The 24,988-nt window shown below is 54.0% G+C and overlaps 1 protein-coding gene across 1 annotated transcript in view; it reads left to right on the forward strand.

Moving 5' to 3' along the window:
* Positions 1-23,395, forward strand: part of LOC144951230 (contactin-4-like) — a 35,190-nt gene extending 11,795 nt beyond the window's left edge. The window contains exons 5-20 of the mRNA XM_078881379.1: positions 2,039-2,250; positions 4,106-4,244; positions 6,240-6,396; positions 7,430-7,557; positions 9,780-9,955; positions 11,218-11,338; positions 12,122-12,280; positions 13,097-13,246; positions 14,378-14,448; positions 15,280-15,538; positions 17,587-17,705; positions 18,488-18,680; positions 19,935-20,047; positions 20,587-20,677; positions 20,723-20,812; positions 23,274-23,395. Of these exons, the coding sequence (XP_078737505.1) occupies positions 2,039-2,250; positions 4,106-4,244; positions 6,240-6,396; positions 7,430-7,557; positions 9,780-9,955; positions 11,218-11,338; positions 12,122-12,280; positions 13,097-13,246; positions 14,378-14,448; positions 15,280-15,538; positions 17,587-17,705; positions 18,488-18,680; positions 19,935-20,047; positions 20,587-20,677; positions 20,723-20,812; positions 23,274-23,395 (2,300 nt within the window). The remainder of the gene's footprint in view (positions 1-2,038; positions 2,251-4,105; positions 4,245-6,239; positions 6,397-7,429; positions 7,558-9,779; positions 9,956-11,217; positions 11,339-12,121; positions 12,281-13,096; positions 13,247-14,377; positions 14,449-15,279; positions 15,539-17,586; positions 17,706-18,487; positions 18,681-19,934; positions 20,048-20,586; positions 20,678-20,722; positions 20,813-23,273) is intronic.
* The last annotated feature ends 1,593 nt before the right edge of the window (positions 23,396-24,988 follow it).

Consider the following 24,988-nt stretch of genomic DNA (forward strand, 5'->3'; position numbering starts at 1 on the left):
CATCGTGAACCCGGCTAGAGGCCCCACCAGGGCCATCGTGAACCCGGCTAGAGGCCCACCAAGGCCATCGTGAACCCGGCTAGAGGCCCCACCAGGGCCATCGTGAACCCGGCTAGAGGCCCCACCAGGGCCATCGTGAACCCAGCTAGAGGCCCACCAGGGCCATCGTGAACCCGGCTAGAGGCCCACCAGGGCCATCGTGAACCCGGCTAGAGGCCCACCAGGGCCATCGTGAACCCAGCTAGAGGCCCACCAGGGCCATCGTGAACCCGGCTAGAGGCCCACCAGGGCCATCGTGAACCCAGCTAGAGGCCCACCAGGGCCATCGTGAACCCGGCTAGAGGCCCACCAGGGCCATCGTGAACCCGGCTAGAGGCCCACCAGGGCCATCGTGAACCCGGCTAGAGGCCCACCAGGGCCATCGTGAACCCGGCTAGAGGCCCACCAGGGCCATCGTGAACCCGGCTAGAGGCCCACCAGGGCCATCGTGAACCCGGCTAGAGGCCCACCAGGGCCATCGTGAACCCGGCTAGAGGCCCACCAGGGCCATCGTGAACCCGGCTAGAGGCCTCATCAGAGCCATCGTGAACCTGGCTAGAGGCCTCATCAGGGCCATCGTGAACCCGGCTAGAGGCCCACCAGGGCCTTCGTGAGCCCAGCTAGAGACCCACCAGGGCCATCGTGAACCCGGCTAGTGGCCAACCTCAGGGCCCACTCCACAGCCATCGCGCGACGCTTTTCCTAAAGCGAATTCTCAGCGACGCGTCCGTCACACTCCGCGGCCCGGCCACGCGCGCGTGCCCCTTCAGCGAGCGGCGAGAAAATTAATTTCATTTCCACCCCCGCCCAGCCGCGCACCCCACCGCCTCCCATCCCCACCCCCCCCTGCCCCCCCCCCCTCTGCCCCCCCCTGCCCCCCCCCCATCCATTAAACGGTACGGACGCGATACGGCTCGAGCCACGCATCTGCTCGTTAAGTAACGCCGCGGATTTAATTGCCACTAATTAAAGCCCTCGATCGCCCGAGCATTTTGCCACGGGCAATTGCGCCCGGTTCGTTGTGGAGGGAAGGGAGGGAGAGAGAGGGGGGTGTGGGGGGTTGGAGTGTGTGGGTTAAATAATGAGCGCAGTCTGAGATTTGCATTTATCTATCTCTCTCTCCATCTCTAAATATGGTGAATTAATGAAGCTAGTGGAGTGTGAGAGTGCACTGCGTCTTGCGTGTAGGGTCCGTCGGAAGAGGTAAATTGTGGGGGGGGGGGGGATAGCAAGTGGGGGGGGGGGGGTGAAATCGAGGCCGGCTGTCTCTGTGCGCCTGTGACCGCCTCGACGCGCTGTCGTGTCCGACGTTTCGGCTCCACGGGGTATGGTAGGTGACTTGAGGAGGCAGCGTGGAGAGAGGGGCGGGGGAGACGCGCTTGAGAAGTCACAGCCAGGAGGAGAGATCTTCAGCCGGTGGTAGGGAGACCCTGACGACGATTACAACGAGAAACAGCAGCGGGAACACGTGGCTTCTGTAGGGGATGAGGGTTCTGTATGGGATGAGGGCTCTATATGGGATGAGGGTTCTGTATGGGATGAGGGTTCTATATGGGACGAGGGTTCTATATGGGATGAGGGTTCTATATGGGACGGTGGCTCTGTGTGGGATGAGACGAGGGTTCTATATGGGACGGTGGTTCTGTATGGGATGAGGGTTCTGTATGGGACGAGGGTTCTGTATGGGATGAGGGTTTTGTATGGGATGAGGGTTCTATATGGGACGAGGGTTCTATATGGGATGAGGGTTCTGTATGGGACGAGGGTTCTGTATGGGACGATGGTTCTATATGGGATGAGGGTTCTATATGGGACGGTGGTTCTATATGGGACGGTGGCTCTGTGTGGGATGAGACGAGGGTTCTATATGGGACGGTGGTTCTATATGGGACGGTGGTTCTATATGGGATGAGGGTTCTATATGGGACGGTGGTTCTATATGGGACGGTGGTTCTATATGAGGCGGTGGTTCTATATGGGACGGCGGCTCTGTGTGCAGCTGCCCCGCGCTGGCTGCTGCCGCTGCGCGACGCGGAGCGCGGAGTGCACGAGGCGCTGCGCTGGCCGTGCCGCGCCAGTGGCTCCCCAGCTCCATCCTACGCCTGGCTCAAGGACGGCTCCCCCCTCGCCACCACCACCAGCAGCAGCAGCAGCACCAGCAGCAGCACCAGCAGTAGCAGTAGTAGCAGCAGCAGTAGCAGCAGCGTGCACGTGAGTCAGCCTCCAGCCCCTCCAGCTACCCCCCCAGCACTTCCAGCCTGGAGTCCTCTGATCTCTCTCCATCTCCCCCCTTCTCCCCCCCCCCTCCTCCTCCTCTCCCCCCCTCCTCCTCCTCTCCCCCCCTCCTCCTCCTCTCCCCCCCTCCTCCTCCTCTCCCCCCTCCTCCTCCTCTCCCCCCTCCTCCTCCTCTCCCCCCTCCTCCTCCTAACCCACCCCCTCCCCCTAGCACTCATACCCCCCCCCTCGCCTTCCTCCTCCTAATCCTCCTCCTCCCTCCTCCCCCCCTCCTCCTCCTTACCCTGCTCCTCCCCCCCTCCCTTCCTCACCCTCCTCACCCTCCTCACCCCCCTCCCTCCCTCCCCTCCTCACCCTTCTCCTCCCCCCTCCCCTCCTCACCGTCCTCTTCCCCCCTCCCCTCCTCCTCCTCCTCCTCCGCCTCCTCCCCCCCCTCCCCTCCTCACCCCCCTCCTTCCCCCATTCTCTCTCCTCCGTCCCCAACGTCGCTTCTCCAGCACCCAGCGCTCCGAGACGTAGATGATGATGATGATCTAGATGATGATGTAGATGATGATGGAGATGATGATGATGCCGATGATGTAGATACTGATGTAGATTATGATGTCGATGATGATGTAGATGATGATGATGTAGATGATGATGTAGATGATGATATAGATGATGATGATGATGTCGATGATGTAGATGATGATGTAGATGATGATGTAGATGATGATGATGTAGTAGATGATGTAGATGATGATGTAGATGACGATGCCGATGATGATGATGTAGATGATGATGTAGATGATGATGATGTAGATGATGATGAAGATGATGATGTAGATGATGATGTAGATGATGATGATGATGTAGATGATGATGTAGATGATGATGGAGATGATGTAGATGATGATGATGTAGATGATGATGTAGATGATGTAGATGATGTAGATGATGATGTAGATGATGATGTAGATGATGTAGATGATGATGTAGATGATGTAGATGATGATGTAGATGATGTAGATGATGATGTAGATGATGATGTAGATGATGTAGATGATGATGTAGATGATGTAGATGATGATGTAGATGATGATGATGATGATGGAGATGATGTAGATGATGATTATGTAGATGAAGTAGATGATGATGATGATGTAGATGATGATGTAGATGATGATGATGATGATGGAGATGATGTAGATGATGATGATGTAGATGATGATGTAGATGATGTAGATGATGTAGATGATGATGTAGATGATGATGTAGATGATGATGATGATGTAGATGATGATGTAGATGATGATGATGGTGATGATGATGTAGATGATGATGTAGATGATGTAGATGATGATGTAGATGATGATGATGATGTAGATGATGATGTAGATGATGTAGATGATGATGTAGATGATGCCGATGCATGCCCCGTCACAGTCCCCAGGGATGTCACGTGTCAGGCAATCTGCACGTGCCAACCGGTGATACCGCTGCTGATGCTGCTGCTGATGCTGATGACGCTGCTGCTGATGGTGATGATGCTGGTGCTGCTGCTGATGCTGGTGCTGCTGCTGATGATGATGCTTCTGATGATGATGCTGCTGATGATGCTGCTACCTGCTGCTGAAGCTGCTGCTGATGATGTTGTTGATGATCCTGCTGCTGCTGATGATGTTGCTACTGCTGATGCTGCTGCTGCTGATGATGTTGCTACTGCTGATGATGTTGTTGATGATCCTGCTGCTGCTGATGATGATGTTGCTACTGCTGATGCTGCTGATGATGATGCTCCTCTTGATGACGATGTTGACGGTGATGCTGCTGACGCTGTGACCCCCAGGGCCGCGTGCGCGTCGCGTCCCACGCGTCCGGCGACCTGCTCGTGTCCCCGCTGCTACTGTCCGACGCCGCCATGTACCAGTGCGTGGCCTCCAACAGCTTCGGCAGCGTCACCTCGACCGCACGGCTCCGCGTCTCAGGTGACCCCCCCACCCCGCCCCTAGGCCACGCCCCCACCCGCCCATAGGCCCCGCCCCCACCCGCCCCTAGGCCACGCCCCCACCCCGCCCCTAGGCCCCGACCCCACCTAGTCCCCCTCAGTGACATGCGGTGAGGTCAATGGCTAGGGAGGCAATGGCTGGTATCAGAGCCAGATTCACACACTGAGGGGGGGCGTGTCCTCACTGTGGGGGCGTGGCCTCACTGAAGGGGGCGTGGTCTCACTGAGGGAGCGTGTCCTCACTGAGGGGGCGTGTCTTCACTGAGGGGCGTGGCCTCACTGAGGGGGCGTGGCCTCACGGAGGGGGGCGTGTCCTCACTGAGGGGGGCGTGTTAGACACGTCCCCCTCAGTGAGGCAGATTTGATAGCTGCCTCCCCTGGTGCTTTTTCATTGCAGTTTCATGACGAGACCAGCGGGACCATAAATATCGTTATACACACACGTGAAATAAGTTACCTGGAGTATGGAAGGCGAGGACATGATTAGAAGGGGTCTACAAACATTACATTGGTGACATACTGAGATAGTAACAGGCACGCGCTTATTGCCCGCGCTCCATCCAGTTACTGAGGGGTTGCGCAATCAGAGGGGAGGCTGAGCTCGTCGCTGCCTCACCTCTCGTCTCTTCCTGTATTTTAACCCGTAAAAACAAAGTTTTTCACTATAAATACTTTATATGCGTGGCGGCTAGAGTCCTCTCGTCATCTGGCTTGAGATGGCTGCCACCTATGGGTCAGATGATTGCCTGCCACCATTAAGCAATTGGTAATTAAATATACATTTCTTTTTTCCTAAAAAGTGTAAAGTTATGGAAAAAAATTTTCACGAAAATAAATTGTCACGCACAACGAGTCTGTGTGCAAAATGTCAGCTCGATTGGATCACGGGAAGTGGGTTTTTTTTAAAACGACCGAAAGATTTGCACGGTCGTAAGCGCGCAAGCAAGCAAGCAAGTGAACTTAATATAAAGGATTTAAAAATGATTGGAATCATACAGAAATTACATTTATATCACAGATCAGTGGAAAATCTAAATTTTATTTTTTTCGTAACAGCTATTTTCATTGGAGTATGACCTGGTGAGGCTGTGCCTCCCCTGACCACACGTCCCTGGTGTCTCTCTCTCTCTCGTCATCATCACGGTGGCTAGGAGATGTTAACTACCTCGCCTGGTACACATGAGGTCGTGGGTTCGATCCCGACCCTGACGCCTGCTGCTGTATATTTGGAGTTTGCGTGTCTCTCTCATCATCATCATCACGGTGGCTAGGAGATGTTAACTACCTCGCCTGGTGTACAGGAGGTCGTGGGTTCGATCCCGACCCTGACACCTGCTGCTGCATATTTGGAGTTTGCGTGTCTCTCTCTCTCCCCGTGATGGTCGCGTGGATTTTTCTCCGGGTCCTCCAGGTTTTCCCCCTGCACATTTAGAATCAACGTCGCGCTATTAAAGTATTTGTCTGCTGCTCGAAAAGTGCACGCGATGATGATGATGATGGCAAGCCACGGTGGCCAGGTCACCGCTTCTTACGTTGAAAAAATTAACCCGTAAAAACTAAGTTTTTCACTATAAATCCTTTATACGCGTGGCGGCTAGAGTCCTCTCGTCCTCTGGCTTGAGATGGCTGCCACCTATGGATCAGATGATTGCCTGCCACCATTAAGCAATTGGTAATTAAATATAAAAAAAATCCGAAAAAGTGTAAAGTTATGGAAAAAAATTTTCACGAAAATAAATTGTCACGCACAACGAGTCTGTGTGCAAAATGTCAGCTCGATTGGATCACGGGAAGTGGGTTAAAAAACGACCGAAAGATTTGCACGGTCGTAAGCGCGCAAGCAAGCAAGCGAACTTAATATAAAGGATTTATAAAAATACTTCGTATAGCTCAATAGTGGGGCCCTAAACTGGTCAAAATTTTAAGAAAAACTTCCTTCGTGCGTGGGCTCATCTCCCAGATCTTCTCTCCGCAGGCTCCGTGCCGGACTTCACGGGCCACGAGCTGCCCGCGGAGACGGTGGCCGTCAGCGGAGGCCGGGCCGTCATCCCGTGCCGCCCCAGCGCGTGGCCTGCCCCCCGCGTCACCTGGAGCGGCCCCAACGGCCCCGTCGGCCCCGACGCCTCCGCCAGGTAGACCCGCCACGTGTGTGCGAGTGACGTGCCCGCGTGGCCTACCCCTAGGTCGACTCGGCCTCGAACGAGTACTCTGGTGCGGTGTGTCAGAGGAGGAAATATGTGTTTATGCTGGAGCAAATCCGATGAGCTATGAAGCTCTTAATATCCGCCCCCTCCCGCAACAAAGATGTCGAGTAAGGGGCCACGGGGTCAGACAATTTCCAACGACTAACAACAACAACCACACTGATAAAAAAACAATTATCATATTTTTTACTGGCAAATGAGGTTCCAATGCTGGGACCAACCACACTCTCGAATTATAGGCAAGCTGAACACATCAACAAAACCAAAATACTAAAATACAACACCCGCCACAAAAACGTAACAGAAACCCCGCAAAAAAGCCCAAAAACACAATTATGAATGGGTACCCGGTGTGCAACGTGGAAACATCGCCACTGTGGGGAGACAAAGGCGGCCGGGCGTGGTGCTGGCCACCCAACCCCGCGTGTGCCACCGTGCCGGCCTTCATAGGTGCTGCTGCTCGCTAACAGCACTTGCCCCTGCAGTCTGCTAAGGCTACACGGACGGGCGGGATCTTTTGTCTTTGGGGCCGTCCATAAATGACGTCACGCGATTTTGAACGATTTTTTACCTACCCCCCTCGTCACACGGCGTCACAAAAAGTCAGACCCCCCCTCAAATATTACGTCACAAAGCTCTGCCCCCCCCCCTAAAAACCATATTTCCATTTTGAAAATAAAACATGCTTCAAATCGCTTCAAACTGTTGTCATTGTAGTGCGTATTTAATGTGGCGCTGCACTCTGATGTTGCAGGAGAAAACATTTATTAAAAAGTCCATTTAATTAAGTAGAACGTGTTGTCTATATTTATTTATTAAAGTTGCGCATTTTGATGCGACGTCACATTTCCAAAACCCCCCGCCCCCTCGTCACACATCGTCACAAATGTCTGACCCCACCCCACCCCCCTCGGTGCGTGACGCCATTTATGGACGGCCCCTTTTGTTGTGGTGTACGCAGGCTCCGCGTGCTCGAGGACGGGAGCCTGATGTTCGCGTCGGTGGCGAGCGGAGACGCGGGCAGCTACTCCTGCACGGCACACAACGTGCTGGGACAGGCGCGGAGCGCTGGGACACTCACCGTGAAAGGTGCGCGACTGAACAGGGCTATCTTACTCCGACAGCCCTGTTCCGACAGCCTTGTTCCCACAGACTTGTTCCGACAGACTTGTTCCGACAGACCTGTTCCGACAGCCCTGTTCCGACAGACCTGTTCCGACAGACCTGTTCCGACAGACCTGTTCCGACAGACCTGTTCCGACAGACTTGTTCCGACAGCCCTGTTCCGACAGACCTGTTCCGACAGCCTTGTTCCGACAGACCTGTTCCGACAGCCCTCTTCCGACAGACCTGTTCCGACAGACTTGTTCCGACAGCCCTCTTCCGACAGCCCTGTTCCGACAGCCTTGTTCCGACAGACCTGTTCCGACAGCCCTCTTCCGACAGACCTGTTCCGACAGACTTGTTCCGACAGCCCTCTTCCGACAGCCCTGTTCCGACAGCCTTGTTCCGACAGACCTGTTCCGACAGCCCTCTTCCGACAGACCTGTTCCGACAGACTTGTTCCGACAGCCCTCTTCCGACAGCCCTGTTCCGACAGCCTTGTTCCGACAGACCTGTTCCGACAGCCCTCTTCCGACAGACCTGTTCCGACAGACTTGTTCCGACAGCCCTCTTCCGACAGCCCTGTTCCGACAGACCTGTTCCGACAGCCTTGTTCCGACAGACCTGTTCCGACAGCCCTCTTCCGACAGACCTGTTCCGACAGACCTGTTCCGACAGACCTGTTCCGACAGACCTGTTCCGACAGCCCTCTTCCGACAGCCCTGTTCCGACAGACCTGTTCCGACAGCCTTGTTCCGACAGACCTGTTCCGACAGCCCTCTTCCGACAGACCTGTTCCGACAGACTTGTTCCGACAGCCCTCTTCCGACAGCCCTGTTCCGACAGACCTGTTCCGACAGCCTTGTTCCGACAGACCTGTTCCGACAGCCCTCTTCCGACAGACCTGTTCCGACAGACCTGTTCCGACAGACCTGTTCCGACAGACCTGTTCCGACAGCCCTCTTCCGACAGCCCTGTTCCGACAGACCTGTTCCGACAGCCTTGTTCCGACAGACCTGTTCCGACAGCCCTCTTCCGACAGACCTGTTCCGACAGACCTGTTCCGACAGACCTGTTCCGACAGACTTGTTCCGACAGCCCTCTTCCGACAGACCTGTTCCGACAGACCTGTTCCGACAGCCCTCTTCCGACAGACCTCTTCCGACAGACCTGTTCCGACAGACTTGTTCCGACAGCCCTCTTCCGACAGCCCTGTTCCGACAGCCTTGTTCCGACAGACCTGTTCCGACAGCCCTCTTCCGACAGACCTGTTCCGACAGACTTGTTCCGACAGCCCTCTTCCGACAGCCCTGTTCCGACAGCCTTGTTCCGACAGACCTGTTCCGACAGCCCTCTTCCGACAGACCTGTTACGACAGACTTGTTCCGACAGCCCTCTTCCGACAGCCCTGTTCCGACAGCCTTGTTCCGACAGACCTGTTCCGACAGCCCTCTTCCGACAGACCTGTTCCGACAGACTTGTTCCGACAGCCCTCTTCCGACAGCCCTGTTCCGATAGACCTGTTCCGACAGACTTGTTCCGACAGACCTGTTCCGACAGCCCTCTTCCGACAGCCCTGTTCCGACAGACTTGTTCTTCACCTGAGGACGGCTGCTTGCGTTGTGGCCGAAACGTCGTGAGAATTGTATTTTATTGTGTTTAATTTTAATTATTTTGTTATTTCCCTTCCACGTGACTTTACCGAAAGAACCAAGAAGAAAAAAGTAAATGTAATTGATGATGATATAAAATAAATATAATTTAAGATAATATAAAATGAATACCATTGATGATAAGATAAAGTAAACATAATTTATGATAATATAGAATACATATAATTGATGATAATATAAATTAAATATAATTGATGATAACAGAAAATAAATATCATTGATGAGAATTTGAAAATAAATATTGATGATAATATAAAATAATTATAATTAATGATAATATAAAATACATATAATGTATGATAATATTAAATAAATATTGATGATAATATAAAATAATTCTCATTTATGATAATATTAAATAAATACCATTGATGATAATACAAATAAAAATCACTGATGATAACATAAAAAAAATATAATTCATGATAATATAAAACAAATACCATTGATGATAATACAAAATAAAAATCATTGATGATAACATTAAACAAATATAATTGATGATAATATGAAAACAAAAAAAAAACATTGCAGAGGCGACCCGCATCACGGCTGCCCCCAGCGGGGGGCTGGTGGCGTTCGGCCACCGGGCGGTGTTGTCGTGCCGCGCCTCCCACGACCCCTCGCTCCGCGTCGCCTTCCTGTGGAGCCGCGGCGAACACCACCTCGGAGGCAGCGGCAGGAGGGAGCAGTTCACGCACGCGGGCATGGTGAGCTGTGGCAGGGCATGGTGAGCTGTGGCAGGGCATGGTGAGCTGTGGCAGGGCATGGTGAGCTGTGGTAGGTGGTGAGCTGTGGCAGGCATGGTGAGATGTGGCAGGTGGTGAGATGTGGCAGGGCATGGTGAGATGTGGCAGGGCATGGTGAGATGTGGCAGGGCATGGTGAGCTGTGGCAGGGCATGGTGAGCTGTGGCAGGGCATGGTGAGCTGTGGCAGGGCATGGTGAGCTGTGGCAGGGCATGGTGAGCTGTGGCAGGGCATGGTGAGCTGTGGCAGGGCATGGTGAGCCGTGGCAGGGCAGGGGCGGTGGGTGGGGGGGGGGGCAGAAGTGAGCTGTAGGTGTGGGCAGCGGAAGGAGTAGTGGGGGCAGCAGTGTGCAAGCTGCAGGAGGTAGTGGCAGTGGGCAGCGGCAGCAGTGAGCATCATCAAGTTCAAGTTCATTGATTAGGTGTAGCCCTGTGAGCCATTCGGCTCTTGAATCGGGTGCAACCGCAACAAACAAAAAGTTAAAACACGAACAAAAAAACATCTTAAAGTGACTATGTGACTGAGTGCAAACAGACAATCCAAGAATAGACAGCAAAATATTGCAGAAAAAGCACCGTACACCAACGCTGTGTGCAAAAATCCCAGTGGGATGCAAGTAAAACAACAACAACAACCACAAGACAACTTAGATTTCGATTTAAAGATTTCGTGACTGCAGGGATTCATCTTCTTGGTTCTTTCGGTAAAGTCACGTAGAAGGGAAGTATTATGTTTTATTTTTATTATTTTATTACTTCCCTTCTACGTGACTTTACCGAAAGAACCAAGAAGAAGACAACTTAGATTAAGGCCATCAGTCTAACTCCGTACTACAACAAACAAACATGGCTAAACCAATACACTTTTCGAAATCACCAAAATAAAGCCATGAAAGCAATGAAACAGCAGTGATCATAGGAACTGTGACGGAATTTTCACAATAAATGGCATAAACAACATGTACTACCAAAACCCTGCAGCCATAGCTGGCTGCATGAGTCACTCCACAACAGTGGGCAGTAGCAGTGGGCAGCAGCAGTGGGCAGCAGCAGCGGTGGCAGTGGCAGGGGGCAGCAGAAAGGGGCAACTGCGTTCGTGAATTGTCTAAAGAATCAGCACCTTTGAGTCGAAGGCAGCCAAGGCGTGGTGGTGCCGGCTACCCACCCTCTCGTGTGCCCCCAACGCTCCGTGAGAGGCTATAGGGGGGATCTTTGTGTGCGGCAGGGGAGCTCCGCGTCCGATCTGGTGCTGAAGTCGGTGAGCCCCGCCGACTCGGGGCCCTACTCGTGCACGGCGCGCACCGACGTGGACAGTGCCACGGCCTCCACGTGGCTCAACGTCACCGGCAAGACGCTCACCGTCGCCCCAGAGAGGACCAATCACAGGGCAGAGGGGACAGTGATGAGTCTATGGGTAGTGTTGAGTCTATGGGTAGTGTTGAGTCTATGGGCAGTGTTGAGTCTATGGGTAGTGTTGAGTCTATGGGCAGTGTTGAGTCTATGGGTAGTGTTGAGTCTATGGGCAGTGTTGAGTCTATGGCTAGTGTTGAGTCTATGGGCAGTGTTGAGTCTATGGGTAGTGTTGAGTCTATGGGTAGTGTTGAGTCTATGGCTAGTGTTGAGTCTATGGTGCAGTGTTGAGTCTATGGGTAGTGTTGAGTCTATGGGTAGTGTTGAGTCTATGGGCAGTGTTGAGTCTATGGGCAGTGTTGAGTCTATGGGCAGTGTTGAGTCTATGGGTAGTTTTGAGTCTATGGGTAGTGTTGAGTCTATGGATAGTGTTAAGTCTATGGGTAGTGTTGAGTCTATGGGCAGTGTTGAGTCTATGGGCAGTGTTGAGTCAATGGGCAGTGTTGAGTCTATGGGCAGTGATAGTCTATGTGCAGTGATAGTCTATGGGCAGTGATAGTCTATGGGCAGTGTTGAGTCTATGGGCAGTATGTATATATGTTGAACTTCTTTCACACCGTACGTAGCCAACCACGCTAATAGTGTCCAAGATCAGCCGCACCAATCCTCGCGTACACGCACGCGCACGGAACATCGACTTGAAACTCGAGAATGAGACGTCGAACGTTTGCCCGACGTTGAACGCGAGACATCCCCCCTCCCTCCTCGTGTCTCATCAGGCCCTCCGGACCCGCCGCGCTCCGTGGTGGCGACGGACGTGACCACCACCTCGGTCTCCCTGTCGTGGGTCCCCGGCTTTGACAACTACAGCCCCGTGACGGCCCACAGGGTGGAGAGCCGCTGCGGCCACTGCGGCCGCTGGGTGACCGCCACGACCGGTGAGGGAGGTGCCGCGAGCCGGTTCGCTCTCACGGATCACCGCCACCACCACCACCTCGTATGTTGTCACGTGCCCGGCAATGGCCGCGTAACATGTCTTGTCGTTTTTTACAAGGAGTCATGCTTGCATAGACCACAATACCTGCAGCCGTAATGCAAACAAAAAACACAACTCTGATAATGTATGCACTGTCATTGAAGTTGATTGGTCCACACCCGAGACAGCTTTCCTTAGAGCCTAGTCTCACATGGGTTGGACCAGATAATGCTTACCCCGAGCTCTCATACTCTGATGGTGCATTGTCTTTGAGTTGTGCGCCTTTTGGCATCATCTGGTCCAACCCATGTGAGACTAGGCTCTAAGGAAAGCTGTCTCGGGTGTGGACCAATCAACTTCAAGGACAGTGCATACATTATCAGAGTTGTGTTTTTTGTTTGCATTGTGACTGCAGGTATTGTGGTCTATGCAAACATGACTCCTCGTAAAAAATGTGTCAGTTTTTTTTCTTCTTGGTTCTTTCGGTAAAGTCACGTAGAATGGAAACAATAAAATAATAAAAATAAAACATAATAAAATAATTCTCACGACGTTTCGGCCACAACGCAAGTAGCCGTCCTCAGGTGGAGAACAGGTCTGTCGAGGAGACAGAGTCATTCAGACTCAGGCCGAAACGTCGTGAGAATTATTTTATTATGTTTTATTTTTATTACTTTATCATTTCCATTCTACGTGACTTTACCGAAAGAACCAAGAAGATGAATCCCTGCAGTCACGAAAGCTTTAAATCGATGGGGGGATTGTTGTACATTTCCAGAGCCGGCGATCATCGCGGCCGACAGCAACGGCGCACGGGTCACGGGGCTGACCCCGTGGACGGAGACGGAGTTCCGCGTGGTCTCCAGCAACGCACACGGGGACGGCGCGCCCAGCGCCTCCTCGGGGTTCCTCCACACCCTCCCCACCGGTTGCTCCCCTCCCCCATCCCACCACCGCCGCCACCGCCACCGCCACCACACCGCCACCGCCGCCGCTGCCGCTGCTGCCCCAGTCGCGTCAATCGCTCGCTCTAGGGCACCGACTTTGTCTTGACACGGAATGTCTCGTTTGAAGAGTCCCTTGAGACAGAACACTGACTTGGGATGGGACCTCTCATTTTGACAGTTCCTTCAGATGAAACGTCTCGTTTGAAGAGTCTCTTTGGATAGAACACTTTTGATTTAAAGCTTTCGTGACTGCAGGGATTCATGTTCTTGGTTATTTCGGTAAAGTCACGTAAAAGGGAAGTAATAAAATAATAAAAATAAAACATAATAAAACAATTCTCACTGAGAATTGTCACTGAAAATTGTTGTATTGTTTTATTTTTATTATTTTATTACTTCCCTTCTACGTGACTTTACCGAAAGAACCAAGAAGAAAAATAAAATTAGATTAAAATAAATCACGACGTTTCGAACGCAACACAAGCGCTCATCGTCAGGCGCAATTGGGGTAAAACACATAGCGAGGGCACACACACAGAGGGACATCTGCAGTCACGAAAGCTTCAATTCTATATTTACTGTTGGCTCTTGTTTGGAGGCGAGATTGTTTTGAGTATTTGGCTGCTACTATGAATGTCCACGTGATGGTGATCAGCCCCTTCGTTGAGGAATCACTTGCGACAGCCAGGGCGCTTCGAGACGCGCTGCATCTGCGTCCGTCTGGAACGCTCTTCTATCCAATATCAGAAAGCCTCTGGGAAGCCACGTGCACATGCACGTCATCGGAATGGGAAAGGGTTCAGATTCGGCCGCTATGAAGTAACGGTCAGCTGCGCGCTGAACTCGTCATCCAGAGGGCACCGGTTCGACTCCATCTGCTGGTGGGTTCACCACGGTTTAGCCGATGATCGGTGAGGGCCACGTGGTGGTGGTGGTGGTGGGGTAAAGCGTGCGTGGGTGTAACTCCCAACCTCTTCCAAGACGTACTGGCCAAAGCGGGAGACCAGGCCACACATCACCGTCTGGAATCTGGCTCTAGCCGGGAGTGAAACAAATTGTAGCCAAACCGAGACGCTGACCCCCCCCCCACCCCCCCCCGCGTCTCTCTCCAGCTCCCGTGGTCATTCCCGAGGGGCTGTCTGGGGGAGGAGGAAGTCATCCGGAACTCGTCATCACCTGGAAGGTGACCGCCGTCAATTGTGCCCCTTCTACGAATCTCTTCCCCTATTAATCCCCTATCCTACTAACCTCCGACCCTACTAACCTCCTACCCTACTAACTTCCTCCCCTACTAACCTCATATCCTACTAACCTACTCCCCTATTAATCCCCTACCCTACTAACTTCCTACCCTACTAATTCCCTCCCCGACTAACCCCCTCCCCTACTAAACCCCTACCCGACTAACCCCCTCCCCTACTAACCCCCTCCCCTACTCACCCCCTCCCCTACTAACCCCCTCCCCTACTAACCCCCTCCCCTACTAACTCCCTCCCCTACTAACCCCCTCCCCTACTAACCCCCTCCCCTACTAACCCCCTCCCCTACTAACCCCCTCCCCTACTAACTCCCTCCCCTACTAACCCCCTCCCCTACTAACCCCCTCCCCTACTAACCCCCTCCCCTACTAACTCCCTCCCCTACTAACCCCCTCCCCTACTAACCCTCTCTCCTACTAACCCCCTACTAACCCCCTACCTACTCACCTTCTCCCTTACTAACCCCCTCCCCTACTAACCCCCTACCTACTCACCCCCTACTAACCACCTCCCCTACTAACCCTCTACTAACTCCCTCCCCTACTAACCCCCTACTAACCCCCTCCCCTACTAACCCTCTCCCCTACTAACCCCCTCCCCTACTAACCCTCTCCCCTACTCACCCCCTCCCCTACTAACCCCCTCCCCTACTCACCCCCTACTAACCTTCTCCCCCACTAACTCCCTACTAACCCCATTACCTACTAACCCCCTACATCCCCCCTCCCCTACTAACCTCCCCCCCCCCCACCCAGCCCGTGGAGCGCCGCCTGCACTTCGGGCCCAGCCTGGGCTACGTTGTTGCGTTCCGTGAGAACGCCACCGCGACCCTCTGGCGTCACGTGACGGTCCCCGCGTGGAACGCGTCGCGCTACTCGCACCGCCGCTCCGACGGTGACGGTGACGCGGCGGTGACGCGGCCCTTCGCGGCCTTCTTCGTGCGGATCCGGGCCTTCAACGGCGCTGGCGAGGGCCCATTCGGCAACGTCACGCTGGTGCACTCGGCCGAGAGAGGTGACGGGGGGGGGGGGGAGGTGGAGATGGGGGGTATGGCTGCAGGGTTTTGGTGGTACATGTTGTTTATGCCGTTTATTGTGAAAATTCCGTCACAGTTCCTATGATCACTGCTGTTTCATCGCTTTCGTGGCTTTATTTTGGTGATTTCGAAAAGTGTATTGGTTTGGCCATGTTTGTTTGTTGCAGTACGGAGTTAGACTGATGGTCTTAATCTAAGTTTTCTTGTGGTTGTTGTTGTTTGACTTGCATCCCACTGGGATTTTTGCACACAGCGTTGGTGTACGGTGATTTTTTTCTGCAATGTTTTGCTGTATTTTCTTGGATTTTCTGTTTGCACTTAGTCACATAGTCACTTTAAGATGTTTTCTTGTTCATGTTTTTGTTTTTTGTTTGTTGCGGTTGCACCCGATTCAAGAGCCGAATGGCTCACAGGACAAAACCTAGTACATGAACTTGAACTTGACTGGAAGGGTGAGGAGTTAGGGAGGCCGTCCATAAATGACGTCACGCACCTGGGGGGGGGGGGGTCAGACATTTATGACGATGTGTGACGAGGGGGGGGGGGGGGTTTGAGAAATGTGACGTCACATCAAAATGCGCAACTTTAAATAAATATAGACAACACGTTCTACTTAATTAAATAGACTTTTTAATAAATATTCTTGGTTCTTTCGGTAAAGTCACATAGGAGGGAAATAATAAAATAATAATAAAACAATATAAAACAGTATTTTTTATATTTTTGTAATATTATTTTATTAGAAATATAAAACAATATTTTTAATATTTTTTTATTATTTTATTACTATTAAAAATATAAAACAATATTGTTTTATATTTTCTTATTTCCCTTCTACGTGACTTTACCGAAAGAACCAAGAATATGAATTCCTACAGTCACGAAAGCTTTAAATCAAAATTTGTAATAAATATTTCTCCTACAACATCAGAGTGCAGCGCCACATTAAATACGCACTACAATGACAATAGTTTAAAGCGATGTGTTGCATGTTAAATTTTTTTTGGGCGGGGTGAGGGGGCAGAGCTTTGTGACGTCATATGAGAAGTGGGGGGGGGGGGGGGCTGACTTTTTGTGACGCCGTGTGACGAAGGGAGGAGGGGGGGTCAAAAATCCTCCAAAATCGCGTGACGTCATTTATGGACGGCCCCTTAGCGGTGGTGTCTGGGGGGGGGGGGGGGATGAGTAGGGGGCGACGTGGTAAGTGTAGGGGTAAGGAGTTTAGCGGTGGGTGATCGGGGGGGGGGGGCCTGACGAGAACTAACGGAGGTAGAAAATTACCTGAAACAACACCAACAAAAACATTGAACACAATATCTTCCGTAATAGGTCGCGATCTAAACCAAAAAAAACCTCTACAGTAAAACCTTGGATTGCGAGCATAATTCGTTCCGGAAACGTGTTTGTAATCCAAAGCACTCGTATATCAAAGCACTCGTATATCAAAGCACTCGTGTATCAAAGCACTCGTATATCAAAGCACTCGTATATCAAAGCACTCGTATATCAAAGCACTCGTATATCAAAGCACTCGTATATCAAAGCACTCGTATATCAAAGCACTCGTATATCAAAGCACTCGTATATCAAAGCACTCGTATATCAAAGCACTCGTATATCAAAGCACTCGTATATCAAAGCACTCGTATATCAAAGCACTCGTATATCAAAGCACTCGTATATCAAAGCACTCGTGTATCAGTTGTGATCACGTGACGCTCGGCAGACAGAGCGTATGCACGTACTGCTCGTATTGCAAGACCTCGCTCGTTTATCAAATTAATATTTACTTAAATGTTTTGCTCGTCTTGCAAAACACTCGCAGAGCAAGTTACTCGCAATCCAAGGTTTTACTCTATTATGAACAAAAAAACAACCTTATACGATGAAAGCCTCCTCTGTTTGAATCATCTTGACGCCGGCGAAAAAAAAAAAATTTGAACCCCCATAGATCGATCGTGGAAATGGTCTCATTGATTTTATTATGATTAACATTTGCGTTGTTGATTGTATTTATTCACGACAGCGCCCACCGTGGCACCTGTGGGCGTGCACGCGAGGGCCCTGTCGTCGTCGGAGGTGGACGTCGCCTGGCAACCGCTTCCAACCGCCCTGATCAGCGAACAGCGCATCCACGGCTATGAGGTATCGGCACGTCCACCTACTCACACTCGTCCACCTACCCTCACGCTCGTCCACCTACCCTCACGCTCGACCACCCACCTTCACGTGTCCACCTACTCTCACTCGTCCAGCTACCCTCACTCGTCCACCCACCCCCACTCGTCCACCCACCCCCACTTGTCCATCCACCCACCCCCACTCGTCCACCTACCCTCATGCTCGACCACCTACCTTCACGTGTCCACCTACTCTCACTCGTCCACCCACCCTCACTCGTCAATCTAAACGACGATAATTTAAAAGTGCACCGTAGCTCCCAGTGGCTTTCTCAAATCGGAAGGAAGAAGCGTTCCAGACGGCCACAGGAGCAGCAACGGTGGTCACCGCGACGATGCGGCGACCGCCGTTTGGCCCGCGAGCGGCCAACAGCCGATGGCCGGAGTTTGCATATTGACGGCAGAGGTCGCAACCGGGTACCCGATACCCGTACCCTACCCGATACCTGGCTACCCGTACCCGGCCGGGTACGGGTACCCGTTTGCGACCCTGGTGCGGCCGGGTACGGGTAGGCCGTGAGTCACTGGTGAGTCACTCATTTAGGGTAGGGTACGGGTACGGGTAGGGAATGGGTACCCGTACCTGGCCGGGTACGGGTACCCATTTGCGACCCTGGTGCGGCCGGGTACGGGTACGGGTAAGGAATCAAAACCCGTTTGCGACCTCTGATTGACGGTGGAAGTTCCTGGACGATCTCGCGTCACCTTCGTCCCACCCCGTACCTCCTGTCGCCCCACCATCGTCAGGTGGCGTACCGGCGAAGCGTGGACGCGCCGGAGGGCGCCACGGCCCTGCTGAGGACGCCAGGCGGCGCCAAGGCCCACGTCCGCCTGCTGGGCCTTCGCGAGCACACGGAGTACGAGGTGACGGTCCGGGCCTTCAACAGCGCTGGGACGGGGCCTTCCGGCGCGGCGAGCCTGGTCACAACTAGGAAAGCACGTGGGTTACACCCCCGCGACTCACTGTGTTACACCACGTGGGTTAGACCACGTGACTCACTGTGTTACACCACGTGGGTTACACCACGTGGGTTACACCACGTGGGTTACACCACGCTACTCACTGGGTTACACCACGTGGGTTACACCACGTGGGTTACACCACGTGACTATATGTGTTACACCACGTGGGTTACACCATGCTACTCACTGTGTTACACCTCACGTCGGCGTGAATGCCTGGTCACGTGAGCGTTTACAGGCGCTTGCAGAGCCAGTGGTGGGAATTCCACGTTCCTGCGGTGAGGACGAGTCTATCCATGAGACGACCCCTTTTCACTTAGTCACCCACCCTCCCAGTCACTCATCCACCCAATCACTCACCTACCCAATCACTCACCCACCCACCCGCCCAACCACTCACCCACCCACTCACCCTCCCAAACATCCACCCTTCCACCCACTCACCCACCCTCTCACCCACCAACTCACCCACCCACCCTCCCACTCACCCACCCACCCACTCACCCACCCACCCACTCACCCACCCTCCCACTCACTCACCCACCCACCCTCCCACTCACCCACCCACTCACCCACCCACTCACCCACCCACCCACCCTCCCACTCACCCACTCACCCACCCACCCTCCCACTCACCCACCCTCCCACTCACCCACCCACCCACTCACCCACTCAACCATTCACCCACCCACTCACCCACTCAACCATTCACCCACACACTCACCCACCCACCCTCCCACTCACCCACCCACCCACCCACCCACTCACCCATCCACCCTCCCACTCACCCTCCCACTCACTCACCCACCCACCCACCCACTCACCCATCCACCCACCCACTCATCCACCCACCCACCCACTCATCCACACACCCACTCACCCACCCACCCACTCACCCACCCTCCCACTCACCCTCCCACTCACCCACCCACCCACTCACCCACTCACCCACCCGCGTAACCACTCACCCACCCACTCACCCACCCACCCACCCTCCCACTCATCCACCCACCCACCCTCCCACTCATCCACCCACTCACACACTCACCCACCCACCCACTCACCCACCCACTCACCCACACAGTTAACCGACTCCGTGTCGTACAGACGCGAGAATTCTCCTCCGCGTTCAGCCGACGGCGGCGAAGGCGACCCGAGTGAGAGGTCACGGCTCAGCCCCCCCCCACCCCCACTCCCCCCCGGTTCGCCCGTCGGTGTCGTTTGTCCGCAGCTCCGAGCAAGCCGCCCAGAATCACCCAGTGGCGGACGGACGGCGTGCACGTGACCCTCAGCTGGGAGCACGTCGCCCCTCTCGACAACGAGTCCGCCGTCACCGGCTACAAGGTGGGGGCCGGGTCACCTTGCCCCCCCCCCTCCACCCCCCCCCCTCCACCCCCCGGGGCACAAGGTGGGGCCGGGTCACCTTGCCCCCCCCCCTCCACCCCCCGGGGCACAAGGTGGGGGCCGGGTCACCTCGCCCCCCCCCCCTCCACCCCCCCCTCCACCCCCCGGGGCACAAGGTGGGGGCCGGGTCACCTTGCCCCCCCCCCCTCCACACCCCCCCGCCATTCCCGCACCGCCCATCAGCGCCATTGGCAGCGCACGGTGCGGATGAATCTCGACGTGCCGCGCTGCGACGCACACTCCGAATGTGCAGGCGTCAAGGGGGGGGGGGGGGGTGGGGGTGGTTCGGCATCGAACCCGCGACCTCGTGAACGTGACTGAGCACAAGGAGGAGGGAGGAGGAACAGACCAAGAGAGAGAGAGAGATCGAGCGAAGAATGGGAGCTTCTGCAGCTTCCAGCAGGGACGTAGCAGGGTAGGCAGGGCGGCGAGGTAGAGCGGTGGGGGTGACGTGTCCCGTGTCCCGCGCCTGCACCCAGGTTCGATACCGCTCGCTGGGCCAGGCGGGCGCCCGCGAGCTGCTCACCAACGAGACGAGGGTGGAGATCCCCTTGCCGGTCGGGGGCCGTGGTGGTGGTGGTGGCGGTGGTGGTGGCGGTGGTGGTGGTGGTGGAGCGGCGCTCGTGGTGGAGGTGCGAGCCTGCAGCGCCGAGGGCGAGGGGAGCGCCAGCACGCAAGTGCGGGTGCCGCACAGGGCAAGCTCCGGTAGGCGCGGGCATAGCCGCCTGGTGTGTGTGTGTGCGTGCGTGTGCGTGTGTGCGTGTGCGTGTGTGTGTGCGTGTGTGCGTGTGTGTGCGTGTATGTGCGTGTGCGTGCGTGTGTGTGCGTGTGTGTGTGTGCGTGTATGTGCGTGTGCGTGCGTGTGCGTGCGTGTATGTGCGTGTGCGTGCGTGTGTGCGTGTGCGTGCGTGTGCGTGCGTGTATGTGCGTGTGCGTGCGTGTGTGCGTGTATGTGCGTGTGTATGCGTGCGTGTGTGTGCGTGTATGTGCGTGTGCGTGCGTGTGTGTGTGCGTGAGTGTGTGCGTGTGTGTGTGTGCGTGCGTGTGTGCGTGCGTGTGTGTGCGTGTGTGCACAGACTGCCCTACATGACATCATAACAACAGTCTGGACCACTGGACAGGTTCCGCAGGACTGGAAGGATGCCCTGGTGGTCCCTCTCTTTAAGAAGGGGGACTGCACAGACTATCTCACTCCTCAGTGTGCCGGGAAAGGTCCTGGCAAGGATTATTCAACATCGCCTTGCCAGGCACGCTGAGGAGAGGCTTACGGAGCCCCAATGCGGTTTCAGGAAGGGGCGGTCCTGCACAGATGCCATATTTTATGTCCGTCTGCTACAGAAGAGGTGTAGGGAATTCCAACAAGACCTACATCTCTGCTTTATTGACCTGGTCAAGGCCTATGATCCCATCACTAGGCCTGGGCTCTGGGTTGTTCTTCGTGCTTTCGGAGTCCCTGACCCGCTGCTCACGATCATTAAGGACCTTCATGATGGTGAACGGGCCCGGGTAAAACTACGTGGCCAAGAGTCGGAGCCTTTCCCTGTTCACCTTGGGGTGCAACAGGGATGTCCTCTGGCTCCAACATTATTTAACATCTATTTCGACCACATAGTTCTATTGGTAAACCGTGTTATGTATGCCGATGATCTGGTGATTGCTGCTCATTCAGAAGAGGAGTTGGAGACGCTGCTGCTGAAACTGGAGTGTGCCACTAAGAGGTGGGGCCTTACCATCAGCCCCACCAAAACTAAGCACCTGCCTGGGTATTTTGTACCATCGGGCACTCCACCCCACAACTCCCAATTGGTGATGGGGCAGTTGTGGAGAGAGTGGAGTGTTTCCCATACCTGGGCAGTGTGCTCATGACCGGCTCCAGTTTAACAGCAGAGGTTTCACTCCGAATCAGTCGAGCGGCATTATCTTTCATCGGTTGGGTAACGCTGTGTCGAAGCTACCTGGTCTGTCGCTCCGCACGAAGCTTCAGGTCTTCTCGGCCACGGTCATTCCGTCCCTTCTCTACACTTGCGAAACGTGGACCCCCCTAATGGAACATCTTCGCCGGTTAGAAACATTTAGGCTGTCCTGCCTACGATCCATTCTGGGTTTAACCAGGCTGGATTGTGTTAGGAGCTCATTAATCCTTGAAAGATGTGGACAAAGTCCCATCGGTGAGCTCCTCCGGCAGGCAAGGCTGCATTGGCTGGGTCATGTAGCCCGCATGCCAAGCCACCACATGCCGAAACAGCTTTTGTTCGGCCGGATTGAGGGGGCTGAACGGGCGCGGTATGGGCTAGAAAAGAGATGGAGTGATGTGGTACAGGAGGACGTGGAGCTGAGTGTACTTGCCGATGACTGGTACCAGCGGTGTCAAGATCGGCCTCAGTGGAGGAGGCTCGTGAAGGACGCTACTGGGCAGTTGGAGGCAGTCGACCTCCAACAACAATGGAGGGCGGAGGAGCGACGCTCACAATAACGAGCGGAGCGCCGGGCGACTAAAACACAGCAAGTTTGTACAGTAGGGGGCACAGGTGGTGCATCAGCCAGTCATCTCGGTCATCTCGGTCAGTCGACCCGTGGCACCTGGGTCTGCCGCATGACCTCCTGCCAGCGGGCGTTCGACACTTCACGTGGCCTCAAGGTGCACATGGCCTGGCACAAGCGTCGTGGTGACGTCACCGCCACTTAGTGGCGAATGGCGGTTGTTGTTGTTGTTCGTGTGTGTGCGTGTGTGCGTGTGTGTGCGCGTGTGTGTGTGCGTGCATGTGCGTGTGTGCGTGCGTGTGTGGCCGTGAGAAGGGGTAGTGTAGTGGCCAGCGCATGAGCGGGCCAGTAAGTGGGTGGGTGGGTGGGTTGGTTGGTGCATGGATGGGTGCGTGGGGGGGGGTGGGTAGATGAGTGAGTGGGTAGATGAGTGAGTGGGTAGGTGAGTGTGTTGTGACCTACAGTGCGGTGGCGGTGGTGGTGGTAGTGGATGAGACGGTGATTGTCGGGCAAACCGACTCTTCAACTCGGGCGGACGGCGAAACCAACTCATGAATTTCGCGGTGAACAAATCGACTCATCCCACCACTAACCTCCCCCATCAGCCCACGAACGTTCCGATTGACCCCTCGGTCTTCACGACCGCGTTTGTATCTCCCCACCCCCCACCCCCCACCTCCTCCAGGGATGAAGCTGGGAGGATCGTTCAGCTCGGCGGGGGTCACCACGACGACGGCGAGTCCGTGGGGCCTCACGCTCATCCACGTCGCGTTCGCATCTCTCTTAGCGCGAGAGTCGTTCTCCTAGGGAGGGCAAGGCGGGCGGGCGGGCCGTGCCCGGTGTTTTGTCGGAGGCTCCGAGGAGGAGGAGGAGGATTTGGAATGGAATCAACGTCCCGCCCGACCTGAACCGGAGCAACCGATTCGGCCGCGGGTCACCCGGGGCCGAATGCGTCAAGAATCGCGTCATCGGTTGTCACCCCCGGATCTTGCCAAGTCCGGCTCGAAGGTTGTAGTCTTAAAGAGGCATCGCAACTGTCAAGCCCAGTTCGAAGGTTGTAGTCTTAAAGAGGCATCGTAACAGCCAAGCCCAGCCTGAGGGCTGTCGTCTTAAAGAGGCGTCACAACAGCCAAGCCCAGCCTGAGGGTTGTAGTCTTAAAGAGGCATCGTAACAGCCAAGCCCAGCCTGAGGGCTGTCGTCTTAAAGAGGCGTCACAACAGCCAAGCCCAGCCTGAGGGCTGTAGTCTTAAAGAGGCATCACAACAGCCAAGCCCAGTTCGAAGGTTGTAGTCTTAAAGAGGCATCATAACAGCCAAGCCAAGCTCGAAGGTTGTAGTCTTAAAGAGGCATCACAACAGCCAAGCCCAGTTCGAAGGCTGTAGTCTTAAAGAGGCATCATAACAGCCAAGCCCAGCTTGAGGGCTTGGCTGTTACGGTTGGCTGCGTAGGGTGTGAAAGAAGTTCAACACGCGTACATGCTGCCCATAGACTCAACAATACCCATAGACTCAACACTGCCCATAGACTCAACACTACCCATAGACTAACACTACCCATAGACTCAACAATACCCATAGACTCAACACTGCCCATAGACTCAACACTGCCCATAGACTAACACTACCCATAGACTCAACACTACCCATAGACTCAACAATACCCATAGACTCAACACTGCCCATAGACTCAACACTGCCCATAGACTAACACTACCCATAGACTAACACTACCCATAGACTCAACACTGCCCATAGACTCAACACTGCCCATAGACTCAACACTACCCATAGACTCAACACGACCCATAAACTCAACACTGCCCATAGACTCAACACTACCCATAGACTCAACACTGCCCATAGACTAAACAATACCCATAGACTCAACACTGCCCATAGACTCAACACTACCCATAGACTCAACACGACCCATAGACTCAACACTGCCCATAGACTCAACACTACCCATAGACTCAACACTGCCCATAGACTAACACTACCCATAGACTCAACACTACCCATAAACTCAACACTGCCCATAGACTCAACACGACCCATAGACTCAACACTGCCCATAGATTCAACGCTACCCATAGACTCAACACTGCCCATAGACTCAACACTGCCCATAGACTCAACATTGCACCTCCGATTAGTATGGTTGGCTACGTGCGGTGCGAAAGAAGTTCAACATACGTACATGCTCTCCAAAAACACATTAATGACTAAAATATCTGACAGGTATAACACTGTTAAAATTGCTCGATGTGACTTCGAAAAGATGAATTCGTGGAAAAACAAAGTGACGTGTTTTTAAAAATAATTTAAATCGCTTTGGCACACACGTGCCTGTTACGCGTGTCTGTGTGTCTGTGTGTCTGCGTGCGTGTCTTTGAGTTA

Source organism: Lampetra fluviatilis, chromosome 61 (genome assembly GCF_964198595.1).
Source record: "Lampetra fluviatilis chromosome 61, kcLamFluv1.1, whole genome shotgun sequence".
In the NCBI taxonomy this organism is placed as follows: Eukaryota; Metazoa; Chordata; class Hyperoartia; order Petromyzontiformes; family Petromyzontidae; genus Lampetra; species Lampetra fluviatilis.